Raw genomic sequence first — 15,264 nt, 5'->3', positions numbered from 1 at the left:
TTGACGAAATTTGTGGAAAGTGAAAACCGAACCATTGAAATTTATGCAATATTTTGGGTAAAAATATGTTAAAAATAAATCAAAAATTACAAAACAGATCAATATTTTATATTTCTCCATTTATATTTAAAAGATAAGAAAATACAAATCCTTTATGCAATATTTTGTTAATTTTTATTATTTAAAATATTTAACTTTCCCACACCATTTACCTATATATATAACCAAATCTTTGTGTGTAAGCTTAGAATATCCATTTTTGTTTTTCAGTTTTGATAGCATTTTTTTCTTTTACTTATTGAAGTAAAATCAAGACGGAAAGATGGGAAATATGTATTTTTTTTTTTGGCGATTATATGACATGATGGGGTATAAGACGAGAAATACTATAATATGCTTCCAACAAGTTATATGACGGGTCGGGTTGTAAGATGGAACGGGTTTGACTTAATATTACAAAAAAAAAAGAATATTATTAATCTTACAATTCAATATGGGTCATTTTACTACTTTTTTAACCGACACTAATATAAAACATGTATAATTAAACTAATTTAGTAAAGATTGATATTATGCAATCTTAATAATTATTAAATAAACTCTAACATCTATAAATTTTTAAAAATATGAATTTAAAAAAAATTGTCCCGCGGTGTACCGCGGGTCAACATCTAGTTTAATACAAGTTTTAAAACGATTTACATGGTTGTTTAAAGGATTCACCATGGGTTTTAATTTTTTTGAAAGGATTTACAAGAGATTATAAGAGATGTATAAGGTTTTCTAAAATTATAAAAGGATTTAAAAAGTTTACAAAGATTCCATTTTTGTTTTGTTCATAGCAAATATTTGGATTTTGATTATATAACCTTCAACGAAACCATAATCAAATTATAAAATTATACTGTAGATCTAACTGAACATTCACAAGCTGACAAAAGTGATCCAAATCCGATGGAAGAAGACGAAAAAATTATTATATCGATTGAGCTTTTCAATACCACTTTCCCTTTTTATTATTTTATTTTTCCTCTCAGTCTCTCTCACTATGTATTTCTTCCGATTAAAGTGTGCTTTCCTCCATTGAGTCTTTTCTTCTCAATCGTCTCCAATGGCGGCTTCTTCTTCTTCTTCTTCTGGTATCAGAAGATACGACGTTTTCCCAAGCTTTCGTGGAGAAGACGTCCGTGAATCATTCCTCAGCCATCTTCTCAAAGAGCTTAAGAGCAAAACAATCACATTCATAGATGATGAGATCGAGAGGAGCCGCCTAATCGGACCGGAGCTTTTAACGGCAATACAAGAATCGAGGATCGCAATCGTCGTCTTCTCTAAGAACTACGCTTCATCCACATGGTGTCTCAATGAATTGGTGGAGATCCACAAGTGTTATAAGAATTTGAATCTTATGGTGATTCCGATCTTCTTCCATGTTGATCCTTCGGAAGTTCGAAAACAGACCGGTGAATTTGGCGATGCTTTTGAGAGAACCTGCGAGGGGAAATCAGAGGAGGGGATTCAAAGTTGGAAACAAGCTCTAGCTGATGTTGCAAGTATGGCTGGAGAGGATCTTAGGAACTGGCCTAATGAAGCAGCCATGATTGAAAAGGTAACAAATGATGTTTTGAAAAAGAGTATGACAGCATCTGATGATGATTTTGGGGACTTAGTGGGGATTGAAGATCATTTAGAGGTATTGAATTCATTGTTGTGTTTGGAATCTGAGGATGCTAGAGTTGTAGGGATTTTAGGGACTTCAGGGATTGGTAAGACTACTATTGCAAGAGCTTTATACAGTCAACTCTCTAGTCAATTCCATCTTAAGGCTTTTGAAGCTTGTAGGAGAACTATAGGAGATGAATATAGCCAGAAGTTGTATTGGGAGGAACAACTTCTGTCAAAAATATTGGGTGAAAAGGATTTAAAGATAGAGAGAGTAGGTGCGGTGAAAGAAAGGTTAAAGGAGAAGAAAGTTCTTATTGTTCTTGATGATGTTGATGATCTAGAGCTATTAAAGACCTTGGTGGGACAAACTGGATGGTTCGGATCCGGGAGTAGAGTTATTGTTATTACTCAAGATAGGCGAATTCTCGAGGCTCATAAGATTAAACTTATACATGAGGTGGAGTTCCCGTCTGAACTTCTTGCTCTTAAGATATTTTGCCGATCTGCTTTTGCGCAAGACTTCCCACCCGATGGTTTTATGGATGTCGCAGTTGAAGTAGCCGAGCTTGCTGGTAGTCTTCCTTTGGGTCTCAGTGTCCTTGGTTCGTCTTTAAAAGGAAGGGACAAAGATGAGTGGATGAAGATGCTGCCTATGCTCCGAAATGGTTTGGACGGAAAAATTGAGAAAACATTAAGAGTCAGCTACGATAGGTTGGATAGAAAAGAGAGAGACTTGTTTCTTTTCATTGCTTGTCTATTCAATGGTGACCAAGTTTGTTACATCAATGACTTACTCAAAGATAGTGCTGACATTAGGCTTACAATGTTGGCTAAAAAGTCCCTCATACGTATAACAACACAGCGGCCTGAAACTGTAGTGATGCACAATTTGCTACAAAAGTTGGGTAGAGAAATTGTTCGTGCAGAGTCCGATAGCCCTGAAAGACGTCGATTTCTGGTGGATATTGAGGATATCCGAGATGTACTAATCGATAACGATGATACAGTAAGTTTTATGTACGTGCTTTTAAAGCATGACTTTACCATTGACTTATGCACTGAAAAGAAGAAACTTACGATTTTCTTGTGAATTTTGGACAGGGCATGCAAACTGTGCTCGGGATATATCTGGACGCATCATATACCTCAGAATCATTTTCAATAAATGATGAAGCGTTCAAATGCGTGCGCAGTCTCCAATTTCTGATAGTTTCTGATTATCGCTTGTGGCCAGAAAATATAGGAGGCGAATGGCTAATACCTATAGATGTGGATGTATATGAAGATGGACGAATTACTTTTGCCGGTGATCGGGATCCCAAATGGATACAGTTGGGGACTCAAGGCAGATTGGATCTACCAAAAAGACTCGTTTATTTGCCCCCTAAACTCAAATTGCTAAGGTGGAATAACTGTCCATTGAATTGTTTGCCTAGTAGTTTTAAGGCGGCTAATCTGGTTGAACTCACATTGGAGTACAGTAACCTTGAGAAGCTGTGGGAAGAAACTCCGGTACGAATTCCAAACTGTTTGTGTGTTTTTCAATTACAGAACAGAACTGCATGTGTGTTTTTCAATTTTAGAACAGAACTCTGTGTGTAGTTAAGATGTTTTTGAAATGTGTATTATATTTTTTCTTCAGCAACTTGGAAGGCTCAAGAGGATGAATATGCGTGGTTCCAAATATTTGAAAGAACTTCCAGATCTTTCGAATGCCATAAATCTCGAGGAACTGATTCTTATTGAATGCTCGTCTTTGATGACACTTCCTTCTTCAATTCAGAATGTTACTAAACTGACGGAATTATATATGATGGGTTGCACAAAGCTTGAGAAGCTATGGAAAGGCGTCCAGGTACGTACATTGTTTAATGTTATATCATTTGATGTTTGTTTTTTAAACTCTCTTAATAACTAATTTTGAGTTTAAAACAAAAATCTCAGTCGCTGGGAAGTCTTCTGGTGATGGATCTATCAGGATGTGAAAACCTGACAGAGATTCCAGATCTTTCAAAGGCCACCAATTTGGAGATTTTGAAACTCTACAATTGCAAAAGTTTGGTGACGTTACCTTATACAATTGGGAATCTCAAAAAATTGATGAAGTTGGAAATGAAAGGATGCACAGGGCTGGAGGTTCTTCCAACCAATGTCAACTTGTCATCTCTTAAAATCCTCGATCTCAGTGGCTGCTCAAGTTTGAGAACTTTTCCTCTGATTTCATTTAGTATCGAATGTCTCTATCTAGAAAACACTGCCATAGTAGAAGTTCCCCCTTGGATTGAGCATTTCTCGAGGCTCAATGTACTAATGATGTATTGTTGCAAGAGGTTGAAATACATCTCCCCAAACATATTCAGCATGAAAAGTCTAATGTTCGTCGACTTTGCAGACTGTAGAGATGCCATCCTGGCGTTCGGTGATGCCAGTGAGGAAGATTACCCTTCTTCTATATCATTATATGAAAACATTGAATATACACCACGGCGTAAGCTTTTCCGGCATGAGATGGGTACAAATTGGTACAGGTTACCCTTACACGGGGAATATTTTAGCTTCCAGAACTGCTTCAAATTGGAAGGAGACGTGCGAGAAGCCATCCTAGGAAGATGCTTTAAGCCTGTGGCCATACCAGGTGAAGAAGTGCCCACGTATTTCCAACATCGAGCTTATGGAGATTCCCTAAACGTCACTTTACCTCAGAGCTTTCTTTCTCAAGAGTTATTGGGATTTAAGGCTTGCATCTTGGTTGACTTTCCGACCGAGGACACAGATTGGTGTCCATACGTGGAGGTAAAAATTGGCTTCAATGGCAGAATGTTTAGGGAATCATTTTTTGAAGATGGAGCAGAACTGCAGTTGTGTAAGATGGATCATCTGTTTTCTTTTTCCTTCTATGTCCGGCCTAAAAATCTTCCATCTAAATCGGCTTCCAATGATGTGGAGTTCAAGTTTTCTTGCCTCAATACCATAAAAGAATGCGGTGTCCGACTCTTAAAAGTGGCTCCATAGCTAGAAGATAGTGATGAAAGAGACTGGGGAGAAGCAAGAAGCAGAAGCGAATGCAGAGTAAGCCTTTTGTCATAAAAATTACTGTTTTGTTCTGTTTTAAGATAACTTGGGATTAAACAATGATAGTTGACAAGACGATTTCATAGGTTTTGAGACAAGTCATTGTTTTCTGCAGATTGTAGGAGAGATTTCGGAGAGCCAAAATCCGTTTTGTTCTCCAACTTTGAAGCCTGAAAAGTGTTTGTAGTTTCTTCTTTAGCTGAATGCAGAAACACTCTATGTTTGATTTCAAAATAAATGTTTCAAAAGCCACATTTAAGCATATTCTCATTTTCACTACTTTGTGATATCATACTTACAGGTTACAGACAGTTTTCAGTTAACAGCTATCGTTCGTTATCCAAAACAATTAAACATCGTCATCACTCGTCAGTCTTGAGAGCCGGTTCAGTAGACATCGTCATCACCCAATACCCAAATTCTGAACCGGCTTTACTTGATTTAAACCGACTCAATTCCTTCGGTTAATTCCTGATTCAACTCCGAACCAAATACTCATCTCCTTCCTAATTCAGTCCGAAGACTTTCCGAAGGAGAGAAGTCTTTCTCGTCTCTCTGTATGCTCAATTTCCCTAAGCTTCTCTCACAACCATTCTCTCTTCACCGTCGTCTCCAGCTTTTTTTTCCTCCGAGTTACGGTAAGACCTATCTTGTGAATCTAATTTTTCCCAATATTGTAGTGCGATTGTGCTGTACAATCAATTCAAATGTAAACTAGTTTTTGGGATTTTAAAATCTTCATCTCTGTTCTTAAAACCCTAAAACTAAAGTTGTGATTTTCGAAATTGCAGCAGTAAGCAAACATGGCAGCACCCGAAACGAAGAAGAAGATATCAACATCTTTGATAATGCCAGACTGGTCTCAGCTCCCTGATGAGCTATTGCCTCTAATCTCGACGCACCTAGAAGAGTGCTTTTTCGATGTTATTCATGCTCGCTCTGTTTGCAGCTTGTGGAGATCCGCGTTTCCATATCCTACTTCCATAATACGCCAAAGCTATTCTCTTCCCACGGTTCGTTCAGAAAGCAATAACTTTTGCACCCTCGAGAAGGTCCCTTTGTTCCTCTTTCGAGTTCGAGCTCCTCATTATGATGTTGGTAAGTATTTTATGGGAGGGATAAGCCTAGATAAGTCAGAAGATCATATGGAGCTTCCATCTCCTCTTCAGTGCTCAGTCAAAGTCAAGATTCCAGGATCTGAGCCAAGGTTGATGAATATGGTCGACTGTCAGATTCTCTCTTTAGGACATCAGTACAGAATGATTGGTGAGAAGCTTAACGGCCTAGCTTTTCTTCCGCTGGACAAGGAGGGAAAAGGAGGAGAATTGTTGTGCTTCGCACATACTCTATGTGTACCCCTTTGCTGGTGTTAACAAGTGCCGAAATGAGGTGGAAGCCGCTTGAGTTTGACAACACCTCGGATGGTTTATGCGTGGGTATATTCGCTTGTAGAGGAAAGTTCTATGCAACATTTCTTCCAGGAAGAGTTTTAGTTATCGATCCGTATTCGCTGGAGGTGACTCTCCTGTTGCCCTCACCTCACCCAGTACACTCCCTGGTTCCATTTGGCAATGATGAACTTTTCCTGGTTGACGTATCCTTCCACAGTGTTGCTGGACCAGGTATTAGACAAATAACATGTAGAGTGAGTAGGCTAGATGAGATGACTGGTACATGGGTTGGAGTCAAGGATTTGGGAAACCGTGTATTGTTCATTGGAGGGCTGGGAAATTTCTCTTGCTCGGGTAAGGAGCTTCCTCATGGTTGTGGTTTGCACGGGAACTCGATTCTGTTCACCAATCTGCCAGGCAATGTAACTTCCGCCTTTGAATATGGAGTACATACAGGAGATGTTGAAGAAGATCTCAATTGTTGGAGATCCTCAAGAGTGAATCGTGTGATGATCCTTGAAAAATCCTCTCCGATGGTGGCTTTCCAGGTTGAGTGCTAGGCCATAATGGCAAGGTAGTGACTTTGGTTATGTTCAGAGCTTTTTGGTCTTTGTAGATTGCTTTTGTGGACTGACTACATTCTGGTTATAAAGTAATGGTGGTGCCAATGTAGCGTAGTCTTTGTGTAATACATCTGTAGGCGTATTGTAATATTAAAACTGGTCCAAACACTTCTAATTATGGTTTTGAATGGAGATAATAAATATGGCAGAGCAGATCAAGCAGTTTAAATATACCCAGCAGAACAAAAGCAGATTAAGCAGATATGGCATATTAAATGCAGATCAAGTTTTATTAATTTTTGGAAAAAACATACGCATCTACATGAAGTATGCTACAATACATGGCCACACATCCGAAGTTTAAAAATGTATCCCTAACTACACAAACTATATGTATTGCATGTCCACATATACGAATTATATGTAGTCATTTCGCCAACATCACGAACATTTTTTCCGGTACACTTTTCGCCGGAATCCGGCGTTGACCAGTTTTACCGGCGTTGACCAACACAAATATTAAAAAAAAAAATTAGTTTTTTAATATTTAGAAATTATGTTATTGAATCATTTATAATAATGTAAATTAAAATATATATATATAAAAAATATTCAATATAAAAATATTTTGTATATATATTCAATGCATTGTTTTTTTATAATTAGTTAGTTTCGATAATTTCAAAACTAAACTAAAATAAAAAACCAATTAGGTAAAATAATAATAAAAAATAACACTTAAAAATAAATAAAAAATCACAATGTTTCTTTTTAATATTTATAAGATAGAAGATCTAACGATTTTTATAACTAGTAGAATAAAATTCACACATATTGGTTTGATTCTAATATTTTAATATTTAAAATTCACATATTATATATTAAATATTCAAATATTAAACCAAATGATACTCATGTCCAAATATTTTTAAAAATAGAAAAATTTTCTGTTTATTATTATTATTCCTAATTAGTTTTTTTTAGTTTAGTTTTGAAATTATCGAAACTAACTAATTATAAAAATCAATGCATTGAATATATATATACAAAAGATTTTTATATTAAAAATTGTATATATTTTCTTAATTATACAATAATATAAATGATTCAAAAATATGTTTTTAAAATAATAAAAACTTTAAAAAAATCTTTTTCTTTGAATATTTATATTGGTCAATGCCGGTCAAAAGTGTACCGGAAAAAATGTTCGTGATGTTGGCGACATGACTACATATAGTTCATATATGTGGGCATGCAATACATATAATTTGTGTAGTTACAGATACATTTTTAAATTTCGGATGTGTGAACATGTATTGTAGCATAGTTCATGTAGGTAGGTATCTTTTTTCCTTAATTTTTTATTAAAAAAGCAGTTCATTTAAAAACACTCCAAATCTCCAGTTTTTTTACTGTTCATAGTGCAGTACAAAAATCCTTCTTATTTTTTATCTGCCAGCAGATCAATTATTTTTTAATAATATTTCCTTTTTTGAACTGCCATTATATTAATTTTGTGTGAATGGAGGAAAAATAGCAGTTCCCCCACTATGTGTATTATCTGCTTTTAATCTGTCTTTAATCTGCCCTTCCATTCAAAGCCTATATTATCCGTCTCGGTGTTGCTATATTCAACTGCATGAGAATAGTTTAAGCTTAATAATTAGTTGCAATAATTTTGTGGTTATAATATCTTTAATACGTCGTCTTCTCAGTTTTTTCTGAAACCTTCCTCACTTGATTCAAACCGTATACAGTTGACAATTTCAGTTCCTGGCTTTGACAAAAATGGCTTTAACGAAAGCGATCCTTCAACAACTCCCAGTTACGTTTGACCAATCTCTATAATCCGAGAAAATATTCCAATAAATGAATTGCTCTGTTTTATTGAAGAAGAGTTGAGGAAGCAAATTCATCTTCTCTCTGTTTCTAACTTTTCCTTCACATTTTTGTATTCATCAGCAGATATGGCGAAGATATCATCACCTACTCCGCCAGACTGGTCTCAGCTCCCGGAAGAGCTACTGCACCTTATCTCCAAAAATCTTGACAATTACTGTTTCGATGTTGTTCATGCTCGCTCTGTTTGCCACTCGTGGCGATCCTCAATTCCCTTTCCTTCTTTCCTGTTACGCCCAAGTTACTCTCTTCCGAGCATAGCTGAGTTCCCTTGCAAAAGCAAAGAAATGCGCACCCTCGAGAAGATCCCGTTGTTCCTCTTCAGAGTCCTAGCTCCTGCTGCTGCGTCGCCTTCTGAGTATTTTCTTGGAAAAATAGGCCGAGATGAGTCAGATGAGCATATGGAGCTTCTTCCATCTCCCCTTCAATGTTCAGTGAAAGTGAAGATTCCAGGATCTGATCCAACTTTGATGAACATGCTTGACTGTCAGATTCTCTCTCTAGGCCATAAGTACAAAATGATAGGCTTAGATCATCAACCATTGGCGATAGGTTACCAAGGCGTGGCTTTTCTTCCACTTAACGAGGGAGGAGGAGAATTTGTTGTTCTGCGGAACTACAATAAAGTTTTGCTGGTTTTAACAAGTGCTGAAATGAAGTGGAAGCAGCTTCAGAACATCCCAGATGCTATATGTTCGGATATAGCTACTTATAGAGGCAGATTTTATGCAACTTTTCATTCCGGAGAAATTGTAGTTATCGATCCTTATTCGCTGGAGGTGAATCTCCTGTTGCCTTCACCTCAGGAGCCATTACACTATCTGGTTCCATCTAGCAATGATGAACTTTTCCTGGTTGAGGTAATCTTCCCAGTTCTTGAGGTAATAGTTTTTAGTCAGTTCACATGTAGAGTGAGTAGACTAGATGAGAAGGCTGGTAAATGGGTTGAGGTCATCGATTTGGGAGACCGTGTTTTGTTTATTGGACAACTGGGAAATTTCTCTTGCTCGGCTAAGGAGCTTCCTCATGGTTGTGGTTTGAGTAGGAACTCGATTTTGTTCACTCATGGGCTAGGCAATGTAACTTTCCCCTTTAAATATGGAGTACATACAGGAAATGCAGAAGACGATCTCAACTGTTGGAGATCCTCAAGGAAGAATCGTGTGGTGATCCTCAACAAATCTTATCCGGTCATAACTCTTCGGGTTGAGCGCTAGGACGTAGTTTCTCGCTTTGGTTTCTTGTTATTCTGTTTTGTTTTTGGTACGGATTTTGTTATGGAGACTGGATCACTGGTGTGTAAGTATTAATTTATGTTTTGTTCTAAACTATATATCTATCACGTCCCACACCATCTCAAGATCAGACAACCATGTAGTCTTCTGTCTCTTGAAATTTCAGAGCATTGTCTGGCTCTGTTCTTCGTCATGTTTTCTGGAAAAAGAAAAACTCTCTTTATATGTGGAATAGCCTCTGATATGTAGTGTGACAAGCCACCTCAATGGTAACCTTTATTAGTCTTATTATAAGGCAAGTGTACGGGAGTTTTGTTAGGAATTATTTCTTTGTCTTGAAGCTTTAAAATTCAGTTATGTTCTTATTAAACTTGTCGCAGGCATAGCAGCAGCGTTGTTCTTATCAAACTTGTCGCAGGCATAGCAGCAGCGTTGTTCACTATGTCATACACACAAGCTGTTTCTATTCTTGCTTTTGAATCTGTTTAGAGCTTTTTGGCTGTTCAAGATTGCTTTTGTTGAGCGACTCTATGGCTACTATTTTCAGGTTTAACGTATTGGTGCCTAGTTGCGTAGTTCATGGGTAAAAATTTGTAGGCATCTTCATATCTAAACTGGTCCAAAGGCAGCAAATTGTAAACACTTATGCACTTGGTAAAAAATTTGTGTCATCTTCAGTTAGTTTCTTATGCACATTAATATTCTCGGGAACCCAAATTCTTAACCGGCTTTACTTGATTTAAACCGGCTCAATCTCTTCGGTTCCTTTCCCACTCTACCCCGGTTCTTATAAATTCGAATACTCTGTTCAATCAAAAGCTTCATCTTCTCTGTATGCATACGATGTTTGGTTTTGCTTTTCCAAATTCCAATAATCGTTCTGTAGCAGATGTGCAGTACCTCTGGTATGCATTAATGCTTAACTTTGATGAGGTGTTAGCCTAGGATTTGAGGGGATTATTACTTTGTTTGGAAGCTCTAGAATTCAGCTAATGTTCTTATTAAACTTGTTACAGCCATAGCTTTTCAATCATTCTAAACAGCTTCAACGGATAGAAGAACAGTAATTCTTTAAAGTTTTGGTGCCTGCCTTGTGTAGTCCATGCGTAAGCAGTATGTTATACTAAACCGGTTTGATCTTTAATTTTCAATTAGGGAAACCAAACCAGTTTTGAAAGCAATTTCAACTACGAACAAGAAATGGGTAAAAAAGCTCAAAAAACATCATATCCGTCGAAAATAATTCCTAAGGATTTTTAGAGTTTAAGATTTTATTGTTATTGGTTTATAGATTTTTGGATTCTTAATAAAATCTCTTGTTATTGGTGTATGTATTTTGTAATTCTACTAGATTTTAATATGCAGAACAAACATTTATTTTTGAAATTCAAATTTTCCAAATTTACAGATTTTGTTAAAATTTATTTAAAAATTCTTAATGAAAATAATGATTATTTAAATGGCATAATATCAAATTTTAATTAAATCAGTTTATTATACATGTCGTATTTTATGTTGTTAAAAAATAGTAAATTAAAATTTTTATCAGTATTGACATATGAGGTTAAAAATATTTAAAATTTAATAATATTGATGCAAACTCGTTTTATTTTCATATTTGTCCATCATACAATCCATCCGTGTTATTTTAAACCTTTTATTAAGTTTAAATATGTTTAGATTATAATCTGCAATACACCAGTTTAATCGGTTTAATAGTACGTGTATATGAATATAAAATTTTGGGTAGTCCTGTTTGCAGCATTAATTTAATTATACATAAGATTTTTTTGTCAACATTATACACACAATTATTGTAAAGATATTGTAGAAATTTTTGGAGAATGAAATTAGAATATTATTTTTTGAATTAATTACAGAGTGATTGTAGGAATGTTTGGATTATGTTAAAAAAATGATATCATCAAAATTTTATTTCTAACTTTAATTTTTTTAAAAATATTTAATACTAATGCGCCATTAGTAATTGCAAAGGATTGTAAATAAGTCTAAACTTCATAATTTATTTCAAAAACTGCTGCAAAAATATTAATATAGATTTAAAATCCTTTGTTATTCAAAAAGTAGAATATTTATTAATTTTACAATTCTATCAAATTCTAGTGTTATTGGTTTAATAATTCCTACATATTTGGTCATTAAAAAGAACTTCCAAAATACTCAATTATCATAAATATTTATAAAATCTATCCATTAAACTCTTAAAAATCTGGATAAACTTTACTTCAGAATCTACAATTTTTGTTTAGAATCTTAAAATCTAAAAACTTTTGAAATCCATATACCTTTTAAAATCAACATCTCAATAACACCCCCTAAACTCTCTTTCAAGTTTCTCTTCTCTTTATATATAGAGCGTCTTCCTCGCTCACTCCACACAATAAGCCAAACTTCGCAATCGACACAACCAAATTGCTTCTCTGGTTTTGGTTGTTGTTCAACAAAGCGGAAGCGATTCCATCTCTATATGCTCAATTTCTCAAAAGTTTAATAAGAATCAATCCCTCTTCCTTTAGAGACCTTCGGCTCCAACTCTTCATCCCAGTTACGGTACGACCTTATCTCTTCTAATCTCTGCGATTTTGCTGTTAAATAGTGTAGAATCATAACATCAGCTGCTCTGTGGACAAACCCTGAAGAAAAGTTGTAATTTTTATTTCAGATTTCTGTCTTCGTCATCCTAAAAAGCAGCAAGTTTGTGTCTTTATCAGTAAAGCAGAAGAAGAAGAAGATATCATCATAGATCATGCCAGACTGGTCTCAGCTCCCGGAGGAGCTACTGGACCTTATCTTTAAGAATCTGGACAAGAACTGTTTCGATGTTGTTCATGCTCGTTCTGTTTGCACCTTGTGGCGATCCTTAATTCCCTTTCCTTCTTGCCTATTACGCCCGAGTTACACTTTTCCCGCTTTCCCTAGGGAAAGCGAAGACTTCTACACCTTCAAAAAGGTTCCTTTGTTTCTCTTTAGAGTCAAAACCCCTCTTGCCGCTGATGTTGCGTTGCCTCCTGAGTATTTTCTAGGACCGATAAGCCGAGATGAGTCAGATGATCATATAAAGGTTATTCCATCTCCCCTTCAGTGCTCAGTGAAAGTAAAGATTCCAGGATCTGATCCAACCTTGATCAATATGAATGACTGCCAGATCATACCTCTGGGCCATCAGTACAGAATGATAGGTAAGGACTACAATCTTGTGGGTTTTCTTCCGCTAGACAAGGAGAGAGGAGGAGGAGGAGGAGAATTCGTTGTGCTTCGTAGCTTCATTAAAGATTTTATGATTCTAACAAGTGTCGAAATGAGGTGGAAGCAGCTCTTGAACATCCCCAATGGTAGATGCACGGATATAGTCACTTTTAAGGGCAGATTTTACGCAACCTTTAGTTCCAGAAAAATTGTGGCTATTGACCCTTATTCGTTGGAGGTAACTCTTCTGTTGCCCTCACCTCAGGGGCCAAGCCATCTGGTTCCATCTGGCAATGATGAACTTTTCCTGGTTGAGTCAACTTGTGATAGACCATATTGTCTTTCAAGATTGACATATAGAGTGAGTAGACTAGATGAGGAGGCTGGTAAATGGGTTGAGGTCAGCGATTTGGGAGACCGTGTATTGTTTATTGGACAACAGGGAAATTTCTCTTGCTCGGCCAAGGAGATTCCTCATGGATGTGGTTTGAGTGGGAACTCGATTTTGTACACCTTTCTGTCACTCATTGAAGTTTTCCCTTATAAATATGGAGTACATACAGAAAACGCGGAAGATGATCTTCATTGTTGGAGATTCTCAAGGGAGAATCGTGTGATCATCCTCAACAAATCTTTTTCGATTCTGGCTTTCCGGGTTGAGCGCTAGGACATGAATTCTCGTTTATGATACTTGACTACTTGTTATTCTATTTTTATTAGATCAAAGAATATGTTTTCCTTTTATTTTAGGTCTAGATTTTGTGATATCTGATGTTAGCCATTGTTCTTCTGGGATACTTGTCTGGCTGTGTTCTTAGACATGTGACAAAAATTCTCCAAAATCATTTGAAACTCAACTGTACATACTTGAACTGTAGCAGATGTGCAATGGCATACTGTAGTTAGCCTAGGGTGATTTGTTGAGGATTCTTACTTTGTTGGTAAATCAGCTATGTTCTTATCAAACTTGTTTGCAGTCATAGCAGCAATGTCGTCCCTTATGTCATACCCTCATACAACATCTATTCTTGCTTTGTCTGTTCGGAAATCTTTGATCGTTGTAGATTGCTTTTGTTGAGTGACTATAGCTACTATGGTTTAAAGTAGTGGTGCCTGCGCTGCGTAGTCCATGAGTAAAAATCAGAAGGCATCTTCATGTTTAAACTGGTCGGAACTAAGCAAGCAGTAACACTTCATCTTTAGTTTGTGTCCTTGGGAGTTGGGATAGTGAAAATCTTGACAAAGTAGGTATGTTTGAGTTGTGTAGTATTGTATCAAAATTGGAGCCTTTTCAGTGATTCAGGAAGCTTTTAAGAAAGAAAGTGATTATCATGACAACATGCATAGAATTCAACTCTGTCTCAGTATTCATAAACAAAACAGGTTGTTGTAGGAACGTGGAAGGAACTAACTAGCGATTAGAGGTTTATGGGTGGGTTGTTTCTGATGCATTCAGTCTTTTGAACAATCAAGGAAGAGAACCATAATCTTCAGCTGATCTTGCTGGTTCATTTACTTTAGTTCACTCCTAATTTTGAAGCTAATTCTAAGTTTTGAGTTCTTCGAACTTTATTTCATCAACATGATCTTGTTGCACTTTCTATATTGCAGAGGAGTGGAACACAGCTTAATGGAACTGTTCACTGTGACTACCCTATTTGGTAATACACCTCGTGCTGCTGCAAGTGTTAAGGTTCTATATCAAGCTATTGCATGTCTTATGGACCTAATTTTTGTGGCACCAGCAGGCAGCAGCTCATGAGCCTATACATGAGAATTGGAGGAAGGTATTGAAAGCTTTTCGGACAATTCGACACTGTCCAAAACTAAAACATCAAGCCACAATACAAAAACTCTTTTCTTGGTCACTGATCTTTTATTGTGCGCCGCGTTGTGCAGTATACAAAACTTGCTACATGGATGGAACTGGCGCTTGATGACGACGATATGGACCAAATATTATGTCGATAACAAAGAGGAAAAGTGGAGAACTATATTGCTTTTGACTGGTTAGTTCCAGAAGACTCTGTCTATAAACTTCCTCAACAAAGCAATGTAAAAAATTTCTTTGAAGGAGTCTTTTACAGTTAGGTAAGCCTTTCATCTTTTTTAGATATTATACCGATATCCTCTTTTCAATATTCTTGAACGAGAATTAGCTTTTAAGAATGGAAATGGAGCAGAGAGGGTAGAGACAAATTTTTCAAAGTGATGAATAGAATAGATTCTTTG

At 36.3% G+C, this 15,264-nt stretch overlaps 2 protein-coding genes and 1 pseudogene across 4 annotated transcripts; all 3 read left to right on the top strand.

Annotated features, from left to right (window-relative positions):
• The first annotated feature begins 1,024 nt into the window (after window positions 1-1,024).
• LOC17887630 (disease resistance protein RPP4) lies at window positions 1,025-4,999 on the top strand. The gene is made up of 5 exons (XM_006296205.2): window positions 1,025-2,671; window positions 2,767-3,177; window positions 3,308-3,520; window positions 3,610-4,734; window positions 4,853-4,999. The coding sequence occupies exons 1-4, from the start codon at window positions 1,112-1,114 to the stop codon at window positions 4,675-4,677; spliced, it is 3,252 nt and encodes a 1,083-aa protein (XP_006296267.1). The 5' UTR covers window positions 1,025-1,111; the 3' UTR covers window positions 4,678-4,734; window positions 4,853-4,999.
• A 284-nt stretch (window positions 5,000-5,283) lies between these two features.
• On the top strand, window positions 5,284-6,869 carry LOC17888532 (annotated as a pseudogene).
• A 1,780-nt stretch (window positions 6,870-8,649) lies between these two features.
• LOC17887673 (F-box/kelch-repeat protein At1g64840) lies at window positions 8,650-15,159 on the top strand. 3 transcript variants are annotated; one of them, XR_002834349.1, is made up of 5 exons: window positions 12,227-12,396; window positions 12,509-12,907; window positions 12,992-14,693; window positions 14,781-14,819; window positions 14,932-15,159. XR_002834349.1 is itself a non-coding variant. In XM_006295799.2 (1 exon), the coding sequence occupies exon 1, from the start codon at window positions 8,659-8,661 to the stop codon at window positions 9,805-9,807; it is 1,149 nt and encodes a 382-aa protein (XP_006295861.1). In that variant the 5' UTR covers window positions 8,650-8,658; the 3' UTR covers window positions 9,808-9,918. The 3 variants fall into 3 exon arrangements, 1 of the variants encoding a protein (XP_006295861.1); XR_002834348.1 differs by having other exon boundaries at window positions 12,509-14,693; XM_006295799.2 differs by lacking the exons at window positions 12,227-12,396; window positions 12,509-12,907; window positions 12,992-14,693; window positions 14,781-14,819; window positions 14,932-15,159 and adding an exon at window positions 8,650-9,918.
• Window positions 15,160-15,264: the final 105 nt, after the last annotated feature.

This window comes from Capsella rubella, unplaced genomic scaffold (assembly GCF_000375325.1).
Source record: "Capsella rubella cultivar Monte Gargano unplaced genomic scaffold, Caprub1_0 scaffold_4, whole genome shotgun sequence".
Taxonomy (NCBI): Eukaryota; Viridiplantae; Streptophyta; class Magnoliopsida; order Brassicales; family Brassicaceae; genus Capsella; species Capsella rubella.
The sequence above is the reverse complement of the archived record's forward strand: the minus strand, read 5'-3'. Positions and strand labels throughout refer to the sequence as shown.

What these genes read in the sequence shown, in the direction of transcription:
- LOC17887673 (XM_006295799.2), top strand. Translation starts at nt 8,659, where the DNA reads ATGGCGAAGATATCATCACCTACTCCGCCAGACTGGTCTCAGCTCCCG.
- LOC17887630 (XM_006296205.2), top strand. Translation starts at nt 1,112, where the DNA reads ATGGCGGCTTCTTCTTCTTCTTCTTCTGGTATCAGAAGATACGACGTT. An exon ending in AGCTGTGGGAAGAAACTCCG is followed by an intron (nt 3,178 to 3,307) that starts GTACGAATTCCA and finishes TTTTTTCTTCAG; the next exon opens with CAACTTGGAAGGCTCAAGAG. An exon ending in AGCTATGGAAAGGCGTCCAG is followed by an intron (nt 3,521 to 3,609) that starts GTACGTACATTG and finishes CAAAAATCTCAG; the next exon opens with TCGCTGGGAAGTCTTCTGGT.